This window comes from Mus caroli, unplaced genomic scaffold, assembly GCF_978045245.1.
Source record: "Mus caroli unplaced genomic scaffold, Mus_caroli_1 scaffold_20, whole genome shotgun sequence".
NCBI classification, from domain to species: domain Eukaryota; kingdom Metazoa; phylum Chordata; class Mammalia; order Rodentia; family Muridae; genus Mus; species Mus caroli.
Genome location: NW_028227275.1, coordinates 20,066,349 through 20,092,056, shown reverse-complemented (window position 1 = coordinate 20,092,056; position 25,708 = coordinate 20,066,349). Strand labels below are relative to the sequence as shown.

General features: G+C 38.5%; 1 protein-coding gene across 2 annotated transcripts in view; it reads right to left on the bottom strand.

Moving 5' to 3' along the window:
* Tm9sf3 (transmembrane 9 superfamily member 3) overlaps nucleotides 1–25,708 on the bottom strand; it is a 55,192-nt gene that overhangs the window by 19,768 nt on the left and 9,716 nt on the right. For both annotated transcript variants that reach the window (XM_021151354.3, XM_021151355.2), the window contains exons 2-9: nucleotides 24,704–24,899; nucleotides 16,629–16,751; nucleotides 15,375–15,535; nucleotides 14,169–14,246; nucleotides 9,371–9,502; nucleotides 7,461–7,627; nucleotides 3,361–3,455; nucleotides 1,019–1,149 (exon numbers count right to left, since the gene is read on the bottom strand). In XM_021151354.3, coding sequence (XP_021007013.1) covers nucleotides 1,019–1,149; nucleotides 3,361–3,455; nucleotides 7,461–7,627; nucleotides 9,371–9,502; nucleotides 14,169–14,246; nucleotides 15,375–15,535; nucleotides 16,629–16,751; nucleotides 24,704–24,899 — 1,083 coding nt within the window. The remainder of the gene's footprint in view (nucleotides 1–1,018; nucleotides 1,150–3,360; nucleotides 3,456–7,460; nucleotides 7,628–9,370; nucleotides 9,503–14,168; nucleotides 14,247–15,374; nucleotides 15,536–16,628; nucleotides 16,752–24,703; nucleotides 24,900–25,708) is intronic.

Here is a 25,708-nt window from a genome sequence, read left to right as displayed (position 1 = left end):
TAACATGGTTTTGATTTTATGGGAGCCTACAGTTAAAGAGACTCGATTTTAAAAAGAGACATTGGGCTTTTAAAGTGACAAATATTTTAAAGAGGGTCCTTTTAAAGGCATTCTGACTTTTATATTTTAATAGTAGTAAATCTTGGGGAACAAGAAGGGAAAGGTTATGACTTAAAGTGATCTCTGTTTGTGTGTCAAAGGCGGTAGGGGTAGAAGGTCACTGTTAAGCTTCCGTTGTTCACTTAGCACATTTGAGAAGAATCCCAACTGAAGAACTGTGACCATCAGCCTGGCCTGCAGGCACACCTGTGGGACACAGACGTTGCAGTGCCCCGCCCACTGTAGGCAGTCAGTGAGCCCAGAAGCAAGCCAGGAAGCAGCCCTCCTCCATGCTTGCTGCCTCCTCAGACTGCTACCTTGAAACCCTGCCTGCCCTGGCTTTCCTAATGATGGGTTAAAAACTCTAAGTAAACTAGACTCTTTTCTTGGTTTTGGTCAGTGTTTTATCACAGAAACAAAAAAGGACCTCAGAACACTGACCACTTTAATAAAACACTCATGCTTCTTGGTGTGTGTGGGTTTTTTTTTTCCTCTAAAATATACTCATTAATTAGTTCTCTCCCATTTCTGATAAAAGTTATATCAACTTTTCTTTTTCTTTTCTTTGTTTGTTTGTTTTGTGATAGGGTTTCTCTCTGTAGCCCACACTGTCCTGGAATTCACTTTGTAGACCAGACTGGTCTCAAACTCAGAGATCCACTACTTCTGCCTCCCAAGAGCTGGGATTAAAGATGTGCACCACCACTGGGCTTAAAAATGAACAGAATCAAGAAAATGTAGGGAACCTTAAGTTTATATGTAACTGATAGTTTTTGGAGCCTAGCAAAAACTTTCTGAGACTCAACAGGGACTGGTTGAAACTTCAGAACACCCAATAGGAGGGGACTCTGGAGAGGCAGCAGGCCTTGTATTAGAATGGTTCTAAGCACTGTTTAAAATTAAAATTCAAGTAACTTACCATTGTTCCAAAAGGAATGGCTCTAGAGGCATGGTAATAAATGGCTATAAAGTTGATGAAGAATGCAGTGCCACACACCATAGCTGGGATAAGGAATGCCCCGATAAACATCTGCTTTATCCATCTCCTTCCTGAAAAAAAAAAAAAAAAGAGAAAAATTTGAGCTACACAGACAAACATGCAATGTTTAAAATATATTATGTAGTTCCAAATTATAAACTCAAAAATTCAATGCAAAGGTAATTAAACCTGATATGCAATAATTATTTCAAATCAATTATCTAATAAAGAGCAATCCAGCTCTTCAGTTTATAAAGTAGCTGTACTGCAATGACAAGCACTGATCTGTCATACAATACTCTGATGCCATTGTTTTGATTTTACCATTGAACCATCCTGACCTTTTGTATGTCATTTGTAATGGTTTAAATATAAAGCTAACTTTTTCTAATTCAAATTCTGTCGCAGATCTTTCATGCTTGGTGGTAGAGTTACCATCACAAATCTTAACATTCGTCCAAAGAAACTCAATTCTGAACTTTCTCTTTTAGTTCATTTTTACAGTTCTTTTTCACAGATGTCTCATGAATCCTTCCTTTTCAATGGCCAGCATTTGAAGTAATTAATTATAGGGGTGACAACTAAAGTGAAACATTTGATCCACTTTGTAAATTCCAATCCATCCTAACACTTAGCAATCTTTCCTGTGCATTGCTTTATCCTCTCAGGTACAGACACGGACAAATGAAACTCTCTATCTACTGTAGGTTCCTCCTCCCCACGTGTCTCACCCAATACAATCAGTTGCTCTCCTCACACCTGCGAGGCTCCAGGTTACCCCCAGGCTCAGACTGGATCCAGAACACTATCCTGTACGCTGGGGTCTCTGAAAAGATCTGAAGCCGCACTATACTGCAGACCTGAGATCCAGGAAATATCCTCAACTCTCTGAGCTGACTTCTTTATTCACCTCAATTATTAGGGATTGTTCAGACAAAACTATCAGCACACAGTCTCAATCAGAACATGGTCTTTAAATTACACTTTGCAAGATCTAACATTCCTAGTCCTGAGCTTGTCAACATTTAAGAACAGGTACATACAGTACAAGGAAGTGTGACAAACTGTGCTTAGCTTTTACAATCGGACAAAAAGCAGACTCATATACAGACATAAAGACATTTCCTATTTTAAACAAAGTTGTTTCTGCTGTGGAGACTTCAGAATCATAAGCAAAATAGTTTGGCCTAACTAGTTTCCAGAAGGACAAGTTACATTACATTAAGCGCCCTTACTTCCTTTGGATATTATCCTATATGTCAGCACTTATTTCCTGTATCCCATGATAGACTTAAGAGTTTGAACATCTAAATAAAATAGTCAGGAATAGATAATATTCTATAGGCTATGGAAAGAACTGCCTAAACCAAAGGCACTTGGTCAAATTATATCTAGTAAAATCTACAAAACAGGCAAAGGTAACATGGCCATCCAGGAGGATGTTAAATGACCCTATGCTCTGATTTCCTACTACCTATAAAAATTTCCTGGCCTCGGCTAGTCTTGAATTTGAGGAAATCCTGCTGATTCAGCCTCGAAAGTACTGGGATTATAGATATGTGCCACAGTGCCCAGACCTACCCTCCTTTTAGTAGACTGCTAAATATATTCAGACACAGATACACAGACAGACAATATAATGCTGACCATGCTTAAGTAAACTGTGAAAAAAAAAAATCACAGTAGATAAGGTCTTTTAAAAACCTTTCATTCATAAGTGAAAATATGCATACTTATCAATGCAAGTACCTTTCTGACCTCAATATTACACGTCTAGAATGAAGGAACTTTCACCTGAGAAACTGTGACACAAAATCTTCATGAGGAGTCCTTTGATGAATACTGTTTTCTAATCTCCTACCACTGCCTACAAGCTGTAGCCATTGCCATTAAACATACTTCTATATTTACCCATGAAATATAATTTTAAGGATGACTGTAAGGCAGGCTCACCTGCAGCACATCTAGGGAGCTAGGTACCTCAAAGAAACATAACATCGATAATTTAGAAATACTCTTGTATATTTTCTTTGGGGCTAACTTCACAATGGAGAAGATCTATTAATTATTCATAATCATAATTTTAAGAAATAAAACACAAAGTTTCCATAAAAATAATCTAGAAAGCATAACAGATTTGATAGAGGTTATACACATGATGTAACAAGGGCCTTTACTATCTGTACAACCTATACTGCCCATTTAAAATTTCAAATACTTCACAGTAAAAGAATAGCACCAATAAGTAAAGATGCAAGAGTGCTACCTCCTGCATTAGTTACCTCCTTGTCTAGCATACAGACTTCCTCCAAAGTATCCGTTCACTGGTGATGTAGCAGCATAGACAAATATGGCTGTGCTGAGCATTGATCCCCTCCTGCAAAGGCATAAACATATGTATTATAAATTAAAACCAGGAAGAACATGGAGTCTGTCCCCTCAGATCTACTTAACACAAACAGAAAAACATCCCATCCTGGATTGCAGAAAACCATAAAAGAATTCCCAGTCAAAGGTGAACTGAAACCATACCAAGTTGGGTCTACTTCTATCTAGTCTACAGTTGAATTCGTAATACAATCTAAACAAACACTTTTCATTTCTTTGGCACCAATGGCAAGTCGGAACTAAAATTCTATTTATAACTCTGTAAAGCAGTTCCATCATATGAAACAGGATGTTCTGTTTAAAAACAAACACATACATACAGAGAATATTCCTTTTTTTTTTTTTTTTTTCCAAGACAGGGTTTCTCTGTATAGCCCTGGCAGTCCTGGAACTCACTCTGTAGACCAGGCTGGCCTCGAACTCAGAAATCCGCCTGCCTCTGCCTCCCGAGTGCTGGGATTAAAGGCGTGCACCACCACACCCGACTAGAATATTCCTTTTTTATAAGTGGCTCAATATTTAAGATTTTTTTGCCTGCTTATTAGAAATAAAGTTCAAGTAGGATAGTTTGTATTAAATCCTACTATTTTAAATGACATAACATGATAAGACTTACTTTTTTTCTGTAAAAGTTATTTTTAAACGTACCTCCTGGTCCTCAAGGCAACCTTATGTCAGCCTGACAATCTAACCTCTGCCCAGTAATGGTATCTAAAGAATTAAGCCAACCTTCATGTTGAGTAAAGTAATTTAAAAAATTTTAAATATGCCCAGTTGAAAAGAAAAATATTAAAATAAATGGCAGTTTAATTTGCTGCAAAATAGAAATATTTACTATTTATTAACACCCTCCATACTTCAGCCTACTAGTTTTGCAATATGCAGCATCTGTTCAAACACCTGTGCTCATTTCCATAAGTGGCTTCAGAAGTAAGTAAACAAATGAATATAACACGCATCTCAACAGTGAAAATAAAAACACTGCAGGGTTTCATCTCTATCCATCTTCAACTAAATCCAAGTGCAAAAATTTGTCATTCTCAAAAGAATCACAGATCTCAAAATTAATTAGTTAAAAAAAATCAAATCTGTTTTTCCAAAAACTCAAACATCATTAAGTGCTAATTCAGTCCTTCCCCACAAAGACTAACATATATGACCCATTCTCTTTATAAATGTGTTTGCTAAAGGCAGATATAAGTACAAAGAAAATACAAAGGGCTAGTTTTAGTGTAAGATGAGCCTAATACCAGGCAAAAGTTCTTACTATTAACAGAAGGCACTCAGAAAGGCCGGCCTGGAGTCCAAATGACTTCCGGGTTAAGTCTGCCGTTTCCAAGCAGGATGGTTTGCACACTCAGATCTACCTTCTGTTTCTTTGTTCAAAAATACAAGCATTTATGCCCACCCTCAAATAAGCAATTTCATTATACTGAGAAGTCCACCATGGCAGCCATTCTCAAGACTGGAAGAGAGGCCAATGAGCTGCTTACCATGCCCACGGAGAGCACAGGCTCTCTCAAGAGCTAGCACCACAATTAACTGGTACCACAGTGACACTGTCCTACCTACACCTTGCCAATGCTTCTCTGACTGCCACAGTGATCACAGAGGCAACGTAACTTGCACCTATTAACGCTAGCTACTCTTTACCCTTAAGAATCATTCTGTCACTGGAGCCATCATCCCAACTCCACATTCACATGCTTCTGCTTCTCACTGTTTCACATCGCTTCATCACTCTTTTCATTTCCATAACACTGCAAATGAAAAACTCTGAAATAGAACCACCTGCATTCAAACCAGTTTATCACCCTTCAGTAGCAATGTGTAATTTCGACCATTACTTCACCTCTCTGAGCTTTCCCTTGCCTGCCTATAGGATAGAAATACAACAGTCCTCACACAGGATTGCTGTGCACATTAAAGGTGCAAATGTGCAAAGTACACAGGACCCTGATGTCATCAGTCACTTCTCCATCACACCAACGCTGGCGGCTTCACCACTTCTAAGTAACTGCACACACATCACATAAACACAACACCTACTTACTGTAGTAAATGTCAGACCACCACATGACCTGGCCCTAACACTACCCACAGAAGAGTAGCTTCTGACACCTAAATACTGAAGGGCTTGGGCTGGAGAGATGGTTCAGCGGTTAAGAGCACCGTCGGCTCTTCCAGAGGTCCTGAGTTCAAATCCCAGCAACCACGTGGTGGCTCATAACCATCTACAATGAGATCTGGTGCCCTCTTCTGGCCTACAGGATATACATACAAAGAAAACACTGTATACATAATATACATAATAAATCTTAAAACAACAACGAAACTGAAGGGCTTTAAATTACAAGAGAGTATGCACTAATAAGAGTTGCTGAATTCTAATATCATTTTGAAAAGCAAATCAAAGCAAAAATTTGGACAAAGCAAAGCAAAAACTAGGACGCTAGAAAAGGTTTCTCTTTAGTCACAATACTGAATAATGGGGTTGGCTTCAACTCAAGCATGATGTAGAATCAACACTTAGTGTAAGCATGGCGGCCTTGCAGATCTGAAATGCTTTCCTCATGTTCAGGACCCACTTCACCTTAAAATACATTATACCCTAAAATATGAACACTTACAACTCTGCAGTTTCCATGTAGTTTAATTATTTTAAAATGTGGTAGTGAATGGCAACACAAAGGTAGATCACAGAAACATCACAGATGTTTTTGGTTAATACATACTCCATCAGTTATTAAACATGAACTATTCCCTTTATATGGTTAGTCTAAGCATTCAGCAGAGGAATGGCGATTTAGCATATGGTTAAATGGTTTAGAAAGTAGTTATTGTTTTTATGTGTGTATGATCTGTACCTGGGTGGACATGCACATTGCAGCACACATATGAAGTAAGAGAGCAGGGCTTTCTGAAGTCAGTCTTCTCCTTCCCCAGGGGGACCAAACTTGGCCATCAGGGTTGAGGGGAAACTGATTTTTTTTAACCTGCTAAGTCATCTTGCTTGCCACATGGTTAAATATTTGACAATTAAAAAGCGATTCTTTCAGCAGTACAAGTGAATTATTTGTTCATGCAATGCTATTCATATGTAAGGATATATTATGAATTGGAATGCAGCTGAAGTTGCTCTGACAGAGGACATTACAGCTGCTGTCTGATGCCTGAGGTTGAGGTATAGTGAATCCATCCCACACCACAGTGCATTTCTTTGTACATGCTGTGGCTCTCTGAAAACAAGGTGACAAAATCAGACACAACAAAGCCCTGAGCTTTCTTACTGATTCAAATCAACAACTTTTGGCAAACTGGGCTAGCAAACTAGTTCACCAGGTGAAGGTGCTTGGTGGCAAGCCTGACAACCTGATTGCAATGCTGGGGACACACAGTGGAAGCAGAGAAACAACTCCTCAAAGTCGTCCTCCGACTTCCACATTTGTGCTGTGGCACACACATGCCCAGACACACACATTTGAACACACAGGCATACACACAAATAAATAAATAATGTAATTTAACAAAGTTTGGCAAATGGTTTTGGTTGCTAATAAAAAGTATAGCCAAAACTACACAAAGGTAGATAGTGATCTAGGACTTGAAAAAACAATACTGCGAACACTTTGTTTTATTCCTGAAGGGGTCTCAGTCTGACTATAAATGTGATGTAGTAATTTTGTAACTGAAATTATAAAGATCTAGTTGAATCTGAAAGAGCAGAGGTTTCCTTTTTCAAATAGTTTTAGACTAAAGTAGCTTCTGCCTCTCTCAATGACACAGCCACTGTAACTGCAATGTCCAGCCACACTGGCAAGTTTGAAAATTTAGATTTAAAGATTAAGATCTTTCTGCAATAATAGCACAGGTAGTATTAAAATAATAAAATTACCAAAATAAGTAAATATTTGATAACGACTGGCTTAATAGATTACAATGACTAAAGAAACTATTTATACCAACAAAAAGATGATAAAGTACCGACACTTACTCTGTATACAAATCCTCAATCATGGCAACAATAATAACAATGAGAGACACAGCAAATATCTGACATCCAGAGCCAATGAGGGAGGAGAAGATCAGAGGGTGACTTGACGGTCTGAACACATCTCCATGCACCTGCTTCCAGCCGTACTCGTCTCCTAGGTCTCTGTCCTGCACAGGAGACACGTGCCAAGTATGTGTAGACAAAAATCAGCCCATTCAGAATCAAAGTGCAATACATACACAGGTAAGAAACTGCCGTTTCAAACTCCCCCCTTCCACACTTTTTTAACAGTTCAAAATCCTGAGGACAGACATTTCAAAGTCACAGCAATCCCTGTCCTAACTCAGATGTTATGCTGAGATTCATGAAAGTAAAAAGCAGGGAGAGAAAAAGCTGAGGAAGAAAAAGAAAAAGAAAAAACAACTTAGAAGAGTAAAGGTCTCACTTAATACAACATTACTTCACTCTCAGGCCCTACCCTGCCACTCACACAGTGCGTAAGGCTCACCACCATCAATGGCCAAAGACATAAAAGAGAAATATATTTAGATCAGCACTTGCCCTAAAAAGCAAGAGAAGTGTCCTTTATAGTTCAAAGTATTTGAATATGGATACTTAGTCATCTAAAGCTTTTTAAAAAAAATCCATATTTAAGTTTTGCTTGAATAACCCAATTATCCTTAATTTCTGAAACAAAGTTTCTTAAGGAAACTATTTAAGAAGGAAGTATTTTTTACCATCACCACAATATATTTAGCTTGTTAAAATTTGACATTTTAAACTGCTTCTCAAGCCTATTTAATGATGAAGTACACCTAGGTATTAGTATTCTATAGGACACACTTTTATGCTGTAATTTAATAAAAAATTAAGAATAAATCTTTTGAACTAGTAAACTAAATGTATACTAATCCTTCTACCCACCCCTTAAATTTAACTCAACACTTAACAATATTTTAAAAATATATCAAAACTAGTCTAGGCTTCCTTTTTAAAAAAAGTGATTCTGAAATCAAAAGCATTGCAAACTACATTCTGTTTTCTAAGTATGATGTGTCCTTATTTGGTGACAAAACTTGACTGAAGATCACAAGTTTCTTTATCTTGCTTAAGAGAACATTTAAGTTATGTTAGAAAAAAAGAATATATTTAAATATAACATGACCCTAGATCCCACAGGAAACATTACAATCACTTTTAACCGTGGTATTGCTGGGGATTAAATCCAACACTAAGGAGCACTTTCCCACTGAGCTACGTCCCTAGAAAAGTAAGGCTCAAACTCCGGGGCTCAAGCAATCCTCCTGTCTCAGTCTCCTGGATATCTGGAACTATATGTATTTGCTATGGCACCTGGTTTTAGACCTTCTTTTAAACCTAAGAATTCTGGATTCTGAAAACTCATCTGTTCTTGCTGCCTTAGATTAGAAATTCTAATCTAGATTCAACATTGAAAACACAATTGTCTGGAGAGATGGTTCAGCAGGTAGTCTGACCACCTGAGGTCCACCCCTAAAGCCCAGGTAAAGGTAGGAGAGAACTGCCCATCAAGTTGTCCTCTGACCTCAACATACATGGTCTGGCATGCATGACAGCACACACACATCATACACACAGACAATTTTCTTTTAATCTTTAAAAAAAATATTTAACAAGGTTTGGAAAAATGGCTCAATGGTTAAAAGCACACGTTCTTAACCTCAAGAAGAGGACTCAGGTTCAATTCCAAGTGCCCACACCAGGTGGCTTGCAACGACTTATAACTCCAGCTCCAGGGGAAATCCATCACCCATAGCCTCTCCAGGCACAGACACACACACATGTATACACATGTACACACAATTAAAAGTGATAAAATTTAGCACATGGGATAACTAGCTTTTATTAAATATAGAATAGTGTTTACTCACCATGTCATCCATTTCTTCTTCTTTACTATATCGGGCATAATCTTTCCTTAAAGTCCTCATTAAAATCATTGAAACTAATCCCACTAAGAAGATCACCATCATGAAGGAATTAAAAATTGAAAACCAGTGAATCTAAATTAACAAAAAATAAAGAGAGTTACCAGTGTGAAATACCAGTTATAAAATATATGTTTCATGATATCAACTGTATGTTAACAGGAAAAAACTACCAATTTTCATCGTTTATATAAAAATCTAAACTTTAGACACACTGGGGATAAGTAGTCAAAATGAGGGGCTGGCCTTCTTTACAGCCAACCTTCACGAAAGCATGCTATCATCTACACAGATTTTCACGTCAGATTTCCTAACCAACTGTTACTTAGCCAAAGGCACACACAACTCAACTTTGCATGGAAAGCATGTGGGCCGCGCAATCGAAAGGGCTTAGGTTCTAACTTAAGCTCTGCACATTCCTATGTGGCTTCAGTTTCCCCAGGTAAAAATGGAGGCAGCACCCTGTGCTCTGTGAGGTGGAGAGATGAACACAAGGGCACGGCACTGTCGGACCACAACACGGAAAACTCTGACAATACTGCAGCCACACCACCACGGCAAGCTGCTCTGGACAAGGCTTCCTTCCTGAAGATGTTTCTCTTCTTCAGTTAGTCACGCCCTATCACTCTCATTCTCAGGTCCTTTCCCAAGGAGTCACCCCAGTGGCTACCAGAACACTGAAATATTCCTAACTTCTCAGTGTCCTCAGGGCCTTTGACTTCATCATCCAGATTCTGGCCTATGGTTACAAAGCACTGCTTCATCTCCAAGGACATCTTAGAACTGAGTACATCTGACTTGAACTAAGTCTGTGGTTTTGCACACTTGCTCATTTATATTTTAACCTCCCAAAGGTCCTTGAGGGTATTTCTGAAGTTTCTCTCCTCTTCAAGTTCCCAAGGCCCTGCTGTCTTCTACCATCCAGTACAACATAATTTCTGAGATGTATCTTCCTAGGATACATAGCTACATCTCTAAATATGCTGTGACCACTCACATCTCTAACAGTTCCCACTCCATTTTTTTCCCTATCAAAACTCAACCAAACTTTTCAAACAAGACTACATTTCTTCCCTCACTTCTTCATAATGTGAATTTCAATACTGCCCCTGCAATGAACTTTTGTGGGGTTTTCTTTACATTTATTAATTTTTGAGTATATGTGTATGTGTGTGCAGGTCAGAAGACAATTTGTGGGAGTCAGTTCTCAACTTCCATGTGGGCTCTAGAGACTGAGCTGAAGCCATGAGGCTTAGGGGCAAGAACTTTTACCACTGCCCCGGCTCACTGGCCCCTGCAGTGAACTTCTGGGTTGATTCAGCAGTTGGGTGATCTGCTCCCCTACTCTCTGCCAGTTTTCACCTTTGCTGTCACTCTGCCATCCCAAGTCACTGACTGCTGCTTCGGTTTCTTTTTTCTTTCCACTCTGTTCACCCTTGGCCTTGGTATTCCACCATGACTCCAAGGCTCAAGAACTTTTCCCACTTTCTTTCCAGTGATGATGCTGGAAATACCTTCAGCCCTTATTTGCTCAAATCCCCAGCTTTCATACAGCTTCCTCTTTCAGACCTGTAGTAACTACTGCAGCTTCCACTTAAACACCTCTGTGGAATCTCAGGTTGGGACGGCCCTCAGCAACTTTATCATCTCCCCTTATGTATACCACTCATTTCTTATCCTCTAGCTTCTATTACTGGAACTAATATTTGGCTGTGAAATTTTTAAATTATCTCTGGTCCTTCCTTCTGCTTAATTCTTCATTATAGTTATTAAACCTAGAAAAGGGCTTCAGTTTTAACTGTATATATGTGGCAGTGTATGGGTGCACACACACATGCCTAGGGAAAGCACAAGAGGGATCCCCGGAACTAGAGTTACAGGCATTGCCAGACATGTCAGACATGAATGCTGGAAACTGAACTCAAGTTCTCTGCAAAAGCAGTAAATGTTCTTAATCTCTGAGCATTCTCTTTGGCCCTAATTACTAAACTTGTGTTTTCCTTTATCCCTTCCTCTCAATCTCCATGGTATAATCTGCCTCCTCAACAAGTCTAGCGTTCTCCTATTCAGTCTCTCGCTGCTGTTTGATCTCTCTCCTGATTTTAAATGTAGCTGAACAAAGTCATCAAGCAAATCTTCCACAATATAATGTTCATTATCATTACTCTATTCTACAACATACAGAGCCCAATTTCTTCATATCCATCCTAATGACGTCCCAGGACTCTGTCCGTGCTGTAACATGGCCTTGCACATCTCCGTCGACCTTCCCTTCTACTGCACCCTATACTCTTGTCAGGGCTCGCCCTGCTCACTGACCAAGGAGAGCACATCTGCCATCCTCTTCTCTTTTCATGCACTTTCTTCTCATGTGTGATTTATATTCCTTGTAAAGTCTCCCTGGTCTTTCAATTCCAAGTCAAATAGTACCTTCCCTGCTACAGAGCCTCTCACTTGCATATTACAGTTTTTCACAGAAATTCTGCTCTGAGCTACAAGAGTCCCTAGAAAACAACGCAGGGTATACTGGCTTGTACAGTGCAGGCAGGCAGATTTTTACTTGTGTTAATATGCTACAGAAGTGCATGAATGGAAGGGCAGTCCTGCCTCCGCTACTCATCCTGGGGCTTCAGGGAGAAAAAAACATAAGCTATGTCCTTTTCTGAAGACAGCTGCTCGACTCTGCTGTATATAAGATCATTCCTTCCTTCCCCCAACAATTTATTTATTGCATGCCCACTGGCATTATAAATGGAACAATGAATGCATCATACTTTTTAAAAGTCTATGTAAATTTATCATAAAAGTGTCACCAAAAAATTTAAAAAGCAGTTTAAAATGAAATGACAGTTGTCTCCCAAGATGGGATTTTTGTTTATACTTGAGAAATTAATAACCCAGAAATAGTGAAGAAAAGAAAAATATTAAATATATATATGTATACATATATATATATAATATGACTCTAATCATTATTCAACTGCTCAATATTTTAAATAGAAAAAATGTATATATTCTTTGTAATAAGAAAGGTATGCCTTAAATGCTAAGACGTCCTACACAGATAAAGTTAAAACTTATTACATAAAGTAAAGCACAGAAAACCAGCACCCTATTATCTCACGTGTATGTGTACACATAAGCTGCTCTCAGAGAAGCTGTAGGAGAACAACAGCTACCAAGAGGCTGAAGAGAGAGGAAAGCTTGGGTCAAAGTTATCCAAGAGTACAAAGTTATAGATAGGTAAGAATGCAATGTCCTGGTGTGTCACCACACACAGGGTGCTTCTCTTCTGCAGGTATCTATGTGAAATTATGTGAAAGGTTTCTTTTATGGATATCTTCTTTTGTAGATAATGATAATATATAATACATTTCAAAAACTGAATTCTGAATGTTCCTCTAGAAAACTTTTATACATTTATTTCCAATGGGTACACAGGTGCCAGACAACTTTTGGGAGTTAGTTCTCTCCTTCCGTCCACCACGTGGGCCCAGGGATTGAACTCAGGTCACTAAGCCTGGCAGCATGCACTGTAACTGCTAAGTCATCTTTCCAAACCCTTTATGTTTCCAACAGGAAAAAAAATGACAAAATATTTGAATTTGAGAGAGTATGTGTTACTTAGCTGAAGCAGTGGATAATGAAGTATGTACTGGGACATCAGATGTTACCTCATAAATATATATATAAAACATGTTTAATGTATCAGTTTAAAATATAAATTTAAAAGTATTAAACCTTCTAATGAGGTTCCCTGCTATACCCTAATCTAAGAAATATGAAATCGAAGGTATAAACTTTAAACCAATACCTACAATAATACACTGTTAATAATCTAAAACATAACACTTTTTGGCAATACCCTAAAAACTATACAATGTGATACAGCCTTAAAAATTTTTACACCAAGAAAATTCTTATTAAAAATAATAAAGTATCGCTGCTCAGTTTTTTGACTAAGATAGATAAAGTATAAAACTAATAAAGCAAACAGGTAGCAAAGATTGCTGAACCTACCAACTGCACTCCACTGCCCCCTAGCGTTGCTAATCCTAAGTGTCACCCTCTGTTTATAGTGAATTTTTAAAGCAACTGGAGATGAACAAGGAACATCACTGATCTGAGCCCAGGTTCCCAGCCAAACCCTGCCCTAGGCGCTGCATCCAGCCTCCATGTGCGGGTGAGGAACGAGGACGATGGGAACATTATTCCCTTTCTAGACTCTCCAAACGGAAGGCTGTCCACTGGTAAAACCTCCACTGTTCTCTCATCTCCTTTCCAAGAGATACATCCTTTCTGCTGCTGTTTCTTCACACTTACAGGGCAGATGCCCATGTAAAGAAGCCTGCCAACAGCTCATCATCAACATAAGGTCCATCTAAGTCGGAGTTTCAGACCTAAGAAGCCCATCTGACCATAGATATGAACCCTATTCTCCAAAATAACCATCATTTGCAATTAAAGTGGTATTTTTGGCTTCCATGTGTCATGCTTTTCCCTATATACCTCTTAACTGGTTTACACCACACTATGAAGCAAGCTAGTTTTATTATTCCTTTAAAATTCCCCATCATTTTTATGACTTTAAGGTTATAACTGAAATCACCATTAGTTATATCTTGAAATCCATTAGTCCTAAGCAAAATGGCCCACATAGGCATTCTAAAGGTGTGTAAAGATGTCCAAGTGAAACTGATTTGTACATGTATGCTGTATCTTAAACAGAAACAACACCCACCCTATGTTGAAAAAAGGATGGATCAAGATATTTATCGAATCGATCTTCAAATTTTACATCCGATTTTTTCCATTTTACCTGAAAAAAAAAATTAAAAATTAAGGCCAATAAATGATTAATAATCTGATGGTAAAACTCATATAAAAATCAGAAATACTGGCATACTTAAAATTAAATGCTAGGAAGATACTGACAGAAGCAGAGGTTTACTTTTTAATTTTACTATTTTATGTGCATGAGTATGTGTCTGTGTCTGTGCACCACACATATTCAGTGCCAGCAGAGGCCTGAAGAGGATTGATTCTAGATCCCCAGGAACTAGAGTTAAGATCTTGTGAGCTGCTATGTAGATGCTGGGAATTAAACCTGGGTTCTGTATAAGAGCAGGCAGAGCTCTTAACCACTGAGCCACCTCTTCAGCCCCAGTCTGAGAAGCTGTATAATATTACAGCTTTCCTCATGTGGGTCCATTCAGCTTTCAGGGACAAATCATTACTGCTGGCGTGATACATGTCAGGATGAGTACCAGTTGCTAAATGCTCATTAGGGTATAAGTATTTAAACCAATTAAAATAAGAATACACGCATTTTCATCGTTAAATTATGGTTTTATGACAACTATTAAAATTCTTTATACAATTATGTAATCTTTATATTGGGTACACATGGACAAAAAGAAATTTCAGGATTGGCTAAAAGCAAGGGGATTCTTCTCAATGACCAGGAAAATACTGGCAAAGAGAAAAGTCTCCCTATATTGGACTTCCTCTCTTTCTTCCACCATTTTTAAGCATAAAGAATAAAATGACCTTTACAGTTGAGAATGGACTCTGACAGGCTCTTACTGTGCAGAAGTCTTCTCATCAAATAAAGCAAAGCATAGCAATCGACACCTCCCCAACGACCTCCACACAACATCACCTCTATTTGCAACAGCAAATAAAGAGAGAAAGCATGAACTTCCCCAGCCTAAAAACACCATCGAGACACATGGCTGAGCTGTCACCTACCCAGTGCCAGTGGTAACTGCGTTACAGCACTGTGTGGCACCCACACCACAGATCTGAAGTACTTCCTCTTCCTTTAGGAGACTTAATGTAGACACACTGAGGAATTTTGTTGCATCTAATTTTAAGATGTATTTTTATTTTCTAAAGCTTACTAACACCACCATTTCTTCCTGTAAACAAATATTTTAAAACGTACCGAATATGACATCTGTATTTTAGTATTTGGAACCAGTTTGACCTTTCCTTCACTAGTTAGATTAACATCCACAATTCGATTTCCATTAAAGCCTATTTCAAGTTTTTTGTAGGTCCAAAGATAGTAATCTTCCCCATTTTCATCTGCTTCACCAACAATACCTACAAAAGAAAAGACACTTCATACAAGGTAATGCCACTTAGTATGCAAAACACCCAGAAGCTAAAAGTTCATTAACTGTCTTTGACATAAAGAGGCAACTCTACCATTATCTTCGTGGTTAGTACAAGGCAAAGGTGTAGGCTGGCCTTCTTAGCAAGCATGTGCCATGGTCGCTCTAGCACACAATGATGAAGAGATGTTGACCATAAATGGTCACAAATCTGACACTCAGAACTCACACTCTGTCCTTACTAGCATCTCTGCTGCTGCACACAGCAGGGTCTCACTGTGAAGTGCGGGCTGGCCTGGGACTCGCTATGAAGACCAGGATGGCCTTAAATTCACAGAAGCCTCTTTGTCTTTTCCTCCCGAGAGATTAACTTTCTTATAAATCTCCTTAGCATATCTAATGGACTCAGTCCGTTTTGCTGCAGATGAACATAATGATTAGCTAACGATTTTAAGATTAAAAGATAATTACTTATACATAGAGACAAGAAAAAATATTTGTGATCAAACATGTTGCCTATGGCAACTGCCTATTCCTTGCCTTTAAAATAATTTAATTATTTAAGTTATCTTTGGACTATGCCTATGTTTGTATTAAGCATATTATGTCTCTTCCCAAACAGAATGGACAAGCAGGAGCTAGACGAGAATATTTCTTCAATATTGAATGCTTTGGTAAATAACAAAGGAATTGATAAGTAAAACATTCAAAAAATTATCATATCCCTAAAAACATACTACTACAGTGTCATAGAGGTAAATTTAAAAAATCCTATTCTGTCTCTCTAACTACATTTAGGAGAAAATAAGCTGTAAAGTTGGGGAAGAAGAAAATTTCAGATTATACCAAGTGCCTTTGAATTTCTTGAGTCTGAAAAGTTACACTGTATTAAACCTTTTATCTTAAGAGTTTCCTATAAGGTCTGGCAATATCAAAAATGCCTGCACTAGGAGAAAGCCATAAAATCAGCATTAAAGACTATTCCGGGGCAAACATTAGAAACACATTTCCATCATGATCTGGAACAGTCACCTTAACACCCTGTTTACTTGAAATCCTACTTTGTAACCAAGGATACTTACCCCATATTGGTAGGTCATCTATGTACATCTGATACCAATAGTGATTCTTGATAGCATACACAAATGCATCTCTCTTCTCTTTATCTAAGTCAATTTCACAGTAAGTACCTGGCATCACATCATCTGCAAAGTAAAATTTACAAATTAACCCACTGATTTGCAAAATAGTTACAGGAAATACAAGACAAAAAGAAAAGTCAGCATTTGCTCCAGTTACTTCTGTTCCCAACAGTTCAATCTGGTGATAGGCAGATGGAGCTCGGTGTGTTATCCCTCCAGCATTTTCCTATTTCCCATCACCTTATAATATAAGGCTCTCCTCATCTTTATTCTCAAAGATGCCTTATGTGAGAAACTCCTCATATAAAGAAAATAATCCAAGAACAATAGTGAAGTCACTTACAATAAACAAGCTGATGTAAGAACAGACAACACAGAGCTTATGGTGCATAAGGAAATGGTCATCTGCTGCGTGGGAAAGCTTAGGGGCAGCAGCTTAGGCAGAGATAACAGCAGAGTTGAAGGTCACTTGGATAAACCCTCATTCCAACAGCACAGGAACCCCAAGTCATCAGAGGCCACAGAAGCTCTTCATAATCATCAAGATCACAGGCTAGCTCCTATCTAGGAGGCAAATCTGCTTATAAATCACTCAAAAATACCCTAGAAGTGAGTCACTTCCATTCTTGATTGCTTGCAAAAGCAGTGTCCTCAGAGTTGTGTTCAGATAGTCTCCTATTTCTGATGTTTCAAACTCTGTCCACATTCTATATAACTAAAAAACTAGCTGAAAAAAATCTCACCATAAGTCACTGGTTGAAAATGACAAAAGAGTATTCCTCCCTCAAGTGAACACAAACCTTTGAGTTCTGAAGATTCAACTAAGATTTTAGCAATGCAAAAATCTTGAGGAGAATAAAAGCAAAAACGCACACTAGCAAACGTCCATACGTACTTCTCACAGAGATCACCACGCTAAGTAGATCCAGCATCTAACTGCCAATGTGTGCCCAATAACAGCCCAGAAAACGACCGCTAGCTACCACAGCACACACTGTGTTCTCTGAGAATGTACCACACCACCTTACTTCCACTTGCTCTTTTGATGGAATTACTAATATGGAAAAGCACACTCTTACCTCAAATTCCAAAGTGTTCTGCAAAGTTATCATGAAATCACCATATATGTGCTTAGTGACACGGCAAAGTCCTGAGTTCTGGTCTGCGTTCCACTACTTACTAGCTATCTGAACAAAAGCAAATGGTTTAACCTCTCTGTGACCCCCACAGTTCCTCAACTGTGAAACTGGAAACTGTGCTGCCTCCTTCCCAGGGCTGTCTTAGGCTGGAATGTGATGCATTCACACTCGTCTTGAGTATTTGTGCCCTTACACTCTTGAGAATCTCACGAATGTGTTAATTCCCTGCCACAACCCACCCCCACCCCACCCCAACCTGAAAACGTATAATCACACAAAATTAAGTGTACAATTTCAGAATGCCCAAGGATGGACCCCTGAAGTCAGAGGTCTGGTTAAACTCTCTACATTCACGGCCTAGTGCAGCCTGGAAGGTAATTATATACTCAATAACTGCCAAATAGATTTTAAAAACACAGACTGGAAATAGTGGGTCTATGCACAGTTGATTTAAAGACCACAAAGGTACAGACTAACTAAGCAACCTGACTGGCAACATAGCCTAGGGGAACAACCCTGGAACCCTAGCTACCTGAAAGCTAGTGCAGAAGGCTTACAAGCTCAGAGTCAGCCAGGGCTACAGAGGAACCCAAAGCTAGGCCATGTAACTCAGCAAGACTGGGTCTCAAAATAAAAAGTGGAAAACAAAAACAAAAACATAGGGGTGGAGGGGAAGGCCTGGAAATGCAACTCAGTGGGGAAACATTTAACATCCACAAGGTCCCTTCAATCCCTAATACTAAAAAAATGTAAGGGAGGGAGGATGGAAACAGAAACTGCCTTAAAATGTTTATTATAGCCTTTAAGTAAAAATATAAATATAAATATAAATAAATATATACATATGTTTAGTAAGTCTATTCAAAGAACTTAAGCTTGTAAAAGATTTGTATATACATTATAATACCTTGCGTAAGAACTGCTAAAAGCTTTGTTATTTCTAAAAAGAAAGAGAAAGGGAGGGAGCAAATCACGGTGGAACTAGTGTGGGGAAAGTACACATCCTAATTACAGAGTACTACTGAGCTACATTTGAAGAGTAACAATATAAGAGTAAACTCACACAAAGTTATAAGGAAAAAAATGCATAAAAATAATTACATATAATTTTAGTTAAAAATGCTCAAATCACTGGCATATGGTAAACACTACATAAGGGTTAAGTTTAAAAAATTAACATAGGTAATATGAATTCAATTTTTACTTTCTTGTGACAGGATCTCACCAAGGCCCTCAAGCTGACTGGGAATTCCCAATCCTTCCATTTCAGCCTCACAAGTGTTAGAATTACAGGACTGTACAAACATGCTCAGTTTAATTTTATATATTTTCAACAATTTGGATAAACAGAAATTTCAATGTTATATTCCTCTGTAGATCCTAAATTTTATGTATTGAAACTGTATTACTGCTAAAAATCAGAAGAAAAAAAAACCATACATATACCTTTTCTTTTGGAGGGTGATGTCAAGCTGAAGAATAATAATTTTAATGATACAAAAAAAAAAAAAACCCGAGAATTAGAAGCTATTATGAAATCTACAGTTAGCATAAGGTACTTTAAAAACAACAACAACAACAACAACATCAACAAAAAACAAACCAAGGGACTGACAAGTTTCAGATTCTAAGTGTTTGTTCTGGTTAAAGCTCTAATTGAAACCAAAGGGAAGAGAAATCTAGCAGCAAGCTCCAGTATCTCCGGTTATCAAGGCAAGGTTAGACACTGGTAATTTGTTTTCTTCCCCCTCCTCCACAAAAAAAAAAAAAAAAAAAAACTCAAGTGTCAGTAGAAAAGGATGTAAGTCCATCAAACCAAAAATAGTGGCTATGGCAAAACACCATGACCAAGGCAATGAGAACTGGGCTTACAGTTACAGTACCAGAGGGAGAAGAGTCACTATAGCAAGCAAGCATGGTGGCTGCAGCAGAAGCTGAGGACTCACATTTTGAAACACAAGTGGGGAGAACAAACTGAAATGGCTTCGAAATCTCAAAGCCCACCAGGAGTGACATACTTCCTCCAGCAAGGCTGTAACTCCTAAACCCACCCAAACACCATCACCAACTGATGACACCAAGTATTCAAACATGTGACCTGTTGGGACACTATCATTCAAACCATCACAAATGAAAAGCGCTAAACAGACTTTTGGAAAAGGAAAAACAGAGAATGTGACCAGTGACACATAACACAGGGGACAAGAGAGCAAAAAAGCTGCCTGGGGACAATGGGACTGACGTCATAGCCTGTGTAAGATACATACCACAGACCTTGAAATGTAAAGGGTAGAGAGGGGCTGACAGAGAGAGTAATTACATGCAGTGGACAGGACGCTTCCATCTGTGATCCCAGGACTTAGAACGTAAACTACAGAAGGACCACAGATTTGAGGTCAATCTGAGGTCTCAGAAAAAATCAAGGGCTGGGGATGGAAGTCAGTTTGGTTCTTAGGATGAAGACGATGAGGACGACACTGATGACAAGATGATGAAAACAACAACCACAGAAGAGGAAGAAGAAAGTAAAAAGGACAAGGGGTTGGATGCTCATGTTCTCTCTCTCCCCTACCCACCACAGCTGGATGAATACCCTCAACTTATCTCCTACTGCGGGGAGCACAGGCACTTTCCTCTGGAGAATTTCTGGAGGCTCCAGCAGTAGTAACACTGAAAACAGTAGGAGCTAGGGACCGTCAACAGAGTGTGAGGTTGTCTTCAATAAAAGTCCTCCAGCTGAAGGAGGGGCCTGCTATGCCAAATTCTTTCCCCTTCCTTTGGCAGTCAGCTTTTCCACTCAGGCAGATAGCAGACTAGAAATGCTGCCTTTGGGAATGAGAGCAGCCAAGATGGAGAATCACTCAACTCTAAGTTCATAAGGATCTAAATAGCCTTGGCGTTTCTCCATATCTGCAGAACTCTAAATTTACCAATTCACTCAAGGTAAGAGGGAATACAAAATGTCATCTATATATTAGTTTAGGATATTCAAAGAAGAAATAATTTTAAAAAATATATAAGTGAAAAGGAGTAATCCCTAGAAGTCATTATTTTTCAACTAATGCCCTCTATTATACCACAGGATTCTCAAATAACAGGGAAAGACACTGAGCAGTGGCTTCCCCTGATGAAGAATACTATCCCAGCACTCAAAAGGCTGAGGCAGAGAATCCGAAGTCCTAAGCTGACCTCAGCAAAGGCCAGCAAGGGACATATAGTAAGTTCTAGGCTTAAGCTAGCCTGTCCAGCATGGTAATACCTTTTACACACACACACACACATACACACATACCAAAATATTATAATTACAATCCCAGATCATCTAATAATCAAAAGGAACCAACTGTTATAAAAGTAAGCAGGCACACACTGTACAATTTATTAAGAGCATTCTGAGTCTTAGCAGCTACGATATGTAGAAATATACTAACCTAATGAAACCAGCAAAAAGAATTTGTTTGTAGTTTGGGAATACAGTAATTTAACATTTCAGAAGTGCTAATATATATATAAATAAGTAGAATTACAGATTCATACTATATATATTAGTAGGCACAACTATTCACAAACTATATACCAAGTACTTTTAAAAAGTACATTATCTCATTTAAACCTAACAGTGGTCCTATCAGGCATATTATTTCCCATGCTTCCCAGACAAGAGTGACAAAAGATTGAATATTCTTTTTTTAATTTTTATTAGATATTTTCTTTATTTACATTTCAAATGTTATCCCCTTTCCTAGTTTCCACTCTAAAAATCCCCTATCCCCTCCCCTCTTCTCCCTGCTCCCCAACCCACCCACTCCTTCTTCCTGGCCCTGGCATTCTCCACAGAGAATGGGACACAGAACCTTCACAGGGCCAAAGGCCTCTCCTCCCATTGATGACCGACTACACCATCCTCTGCTACATATGCCGCTAGAGCCATGAGTCCCACCATGTTTTCTCTGATTGGTGGTTTAGTCCCAGGGAGCTCTGGGGGTACTGGTTAGTTCATATTGTTGTTTCTCCTATGGGGTGCAATCCCCTTCAGCTCCTTGGGTATTTTCTCTAGCTCCTTCATTGGGGACCCTGTGCTCCATCCAATGGATGGCTGTGAGCATCCACTTCTGTATTTGTCAGGCACTGGCAGAGCCTCTTAGAAGACGGCTGTATCAGGCTCCTGTCAGCAAGCTCTTGTTGGCATCCGCAAATGGGGTACAGAGCTAAACAAAGAATTCTCAACTGAGGAATACCGAATGGCTAAGAAGCACCTAAAAAAATGTTCAACATCCTTCATCACCAGGGAAATGCAAATCAAAACAACCCTGAGATTTCACCTCACACCAATCAGAATGGCTAAGATCAAAAACTCAGGTGACAGCAGATGCTAGCAAGAGGAACACTTCTCCATTGCTGGTGAGATTCTGGAAATCAGTTTGGTGGTTCCTGGGAAAATTGGACATAGTACTACCTGAATATTCTTTCCATATTTACACAGAAGGCAGTAGTTATACCACGTCTCATTCTAAAACATAAAGCTTTCTACCTGGTAATAGCAATGTTCTAAGAGATTGTATCCATAATTAGAAAGATATAAAATCAGGCCTGGTTCAAGGATACCTAATATATATCTGTCCTTGTATATTTAATGTATTTTCTCTAAATGGTCTCAATTAGCATTTTTGTCTAGCACCAGCATATAACAAAAAGAGAAGGTTGTGCAGAAAATCTGAAGTGAGAGGCATCCGACACAATGCAGACCTAAAATAGTCTTCAGAACAAGAATATGATTAGTTCCTTAAAATAACCTCTCTAGTGACCTTCACACTACCAAATGGTACCAATCCCATTAGTCTGATAGAATCTGCTAAGTTTAAATACATTACTAATATGTCTTTGTATGTATGCAAGTGTGTGAGCACATGTACGTGTGTGCATTTTAAAATTTTTACTGCATATGAACACACCTTCAGAAGAATCGAAAAGTGAACTGATTGAGATGAAAAACGAAAAACAAATATTAGTTGGATACAATGCTGCATGTCCATAATCCCAGCACGCAAGTGAAGAGAATGAGAAAATCAAGGACAGCCTCAGATACACAGCAGGTTTGAGGCCAGCCTGAGCTTCACACGTCTCTACTTTAAAACACCTCAAAATAATAGACAGACAGACAGACAGACAGACAGATCAGCATTTCATATTGAAACAATGTTCTGCTTTCTATATCATTGTTGGTATGTACGAAATACCAAAAACAAATGCCCCATACCTGGGTCTCCAAAGGTACATTTTACCCAAAAATGTATTAAAAATAACAAGGAGTAACAATCAGGAACAATTTTCAAAGCATGATCATCTTTATGAAGCAAAAGTGTACTGTAGCAGTAAACGAAATCCAGTATCCATTGGCTACTTCATCTAGACTACCTAAATTAGCAGCTATTTTGGCTGTGTATCCAGCAGTAGGTGTAGAGCTGGCTAGGCCCCAAGAACTGCTACCTTTTGGGGAGTAACAATGGGCAATTCTTCCGTCCCTCAAGTATTAGCTCAGTCTAGAAAGAAAACAAACCTCACTTTCAAGGCCATGAAAATAGCCTGACTGCTGATCTCCACTCAGTCTCGAGGAATTTGCAGAAAGGAGGTAAGTAAGACTGCTGTAGAAATGTAAGTAAGGCAGAAGGATTTCTGATGAAACTGCTGCACAAGACAGGACTTCTCTCTCTCTCTCTCTCTCACTCTCCCTTCCTCTCCTCCCTCCCTCCCTATCTCTCTCTTCCTCTCCCTCCTTCCCTCTCTCCCTCCCTCCCCCTCCCCCCATACACTTCTCCCTATTAAATGAGACATGTCTACCAAGTCCAGAAAAGGAGAAGCTAAACGGATAAATTCAGTACTGAGGTTCCCAAAAATCACGCGTTCCCATTTAGTTTCTTCATATTTATGATTAAATATTTCAATTACCTTATTAAATTAAAACATAAGCCTCAGGGTATGTTTCTAACGCTCATAAAATTATAGGCCACACCACTATGGTTTAAATTTACAACTCAATATTATAATTAAGTCCCAAGGGACATTATGGAGAAGGTATAAATATATGCATCCATTTTCAAAACAGTAACAAAAAGAAATCTGATAAATAAAAACACAATTTAACAAATCAAAGTAATATTATCCTTGTATCTCATGCTGTAGCCTCCTCCCAATGAACTAAAAATATCAGAAGGTAGTTACTATCTATATTCACATCCATAGACATAATAAAGTCAAAATTGGAGCAAACGATTTTACTAAAATCAATGAAGTAAAAGAAATAAGGCTAAAAGCAAAGTTCCTGAGTATAAAGCCTGTGTTCTATTTTTTAAAAAATTAAAACTTCCAGATCACAGATTCAGTAAACTTAACTTCGCAGAGATGCTTTAACCATGGTTCTACAAATGCCTGTGCAGGGAGCTGAGAGCTCACAGAGGATAACGTATAAACACACATTCTCATGGGCAGCGCCTACAAAGAGACTCCTCCTTAAACCTAAGTGACCTAAATTTTAAATATTCTACAGGTGTTAAGGATGCATTAGTACAGCAATACCAAATACATTCTGAGTATATTGTACAACTTAGATTTGTGAGGCTTTACACAAATTTTTCAGAAACCACATATCCCTTTAGAGTCCCACACCTCCAAAAATCACTTTATTATGAGATCTATAAAGGCCTTCCCAGGCATATATGTATCGAGTAAGTTTACAAAAAAAAAATACTTTTTAGAAAGAACTATGTTAGGGAAGCATTCTATTAACAATTTACTATGCTAACCATCCTATAATGAACAATGCCATACAGGAAAACTTCCAGGCTCCAACGTCAGTAAGGACTACCAATGCTAACTTACCTTTAAATTTAATGTCCAGGCCACTAAATTCTAATTCAACTCCTTGAAGTGCTTCTCCCAAAGTTTCATGGTAATGACTGATACTTTTTTTTGACCCCACACAGAATGGAAGTGAAAAGTATTTGTATGTTTCTTGGCGATTGTGGTAGGGCCCAACAGTATTCATCCACAAAACAACTTCTTCTTTATCTTGATACTGTAACAAGAAAAACAAGACGTGTACTTTTAAAATATCTATTTCATTTAAGTAAACTGTCCACATTCAAGATGCTAAAAAGGTGAAACAGTAGAAATTTAATCCGACTACCAATGTCCACACTTTCAAAATCAAGGGTCATGACTCTTAAAATTTTATCCTGATTGTGGTCTCAAAACCCATTTTCCCCAAAATTTGTTTTACAAAAGACAATGTTTTTTTAAAAAGTCAAGAGCTTGTGAAAGTAGGTTTGTAACTATTAAATAAAGGCAAGCCCCAAGCCAACATACTTTGACAGGGAACCTGCACAAGGAAGGAGGAAGAAAATCAGCGGCCTCTTCACATTCACCATTAGACCCCCTCCCCTGACAAACTCTGACAAGCCAGGCAGCCTTGCCTCAGTCTTCCTCACAGCCACTGTCCTAGACAGGAGACAAACATCTAGCAGAAGAAAAGCAACAGTGCAGCCAACACAAGAACTGCATCCAAAGCCACATTCTACCATCATGAGAGACTCACCCTGCATCCCTGTTTCTTTGAATTATACCTCTAACCATTGGTGAATATTATATACAGCCATATGTAGGTCTGGGGCAGCCAACTTCACCTTTTTGTGACCCAGCAGTACAACCTACCGAGGATTTTTTTAAAAATTTTTCTCTATAAATTTAAAATTCATAGTAATATTAATCAGACATCATCAGGCTTATTTTTAAATTATGTTTATGTGTTTGTGTGTATGGAGGCCAGAGGCATGGTATCCACTAGAGCTGAAGGCACAGGGAGCTGTGAGGTACATGATCCAAACT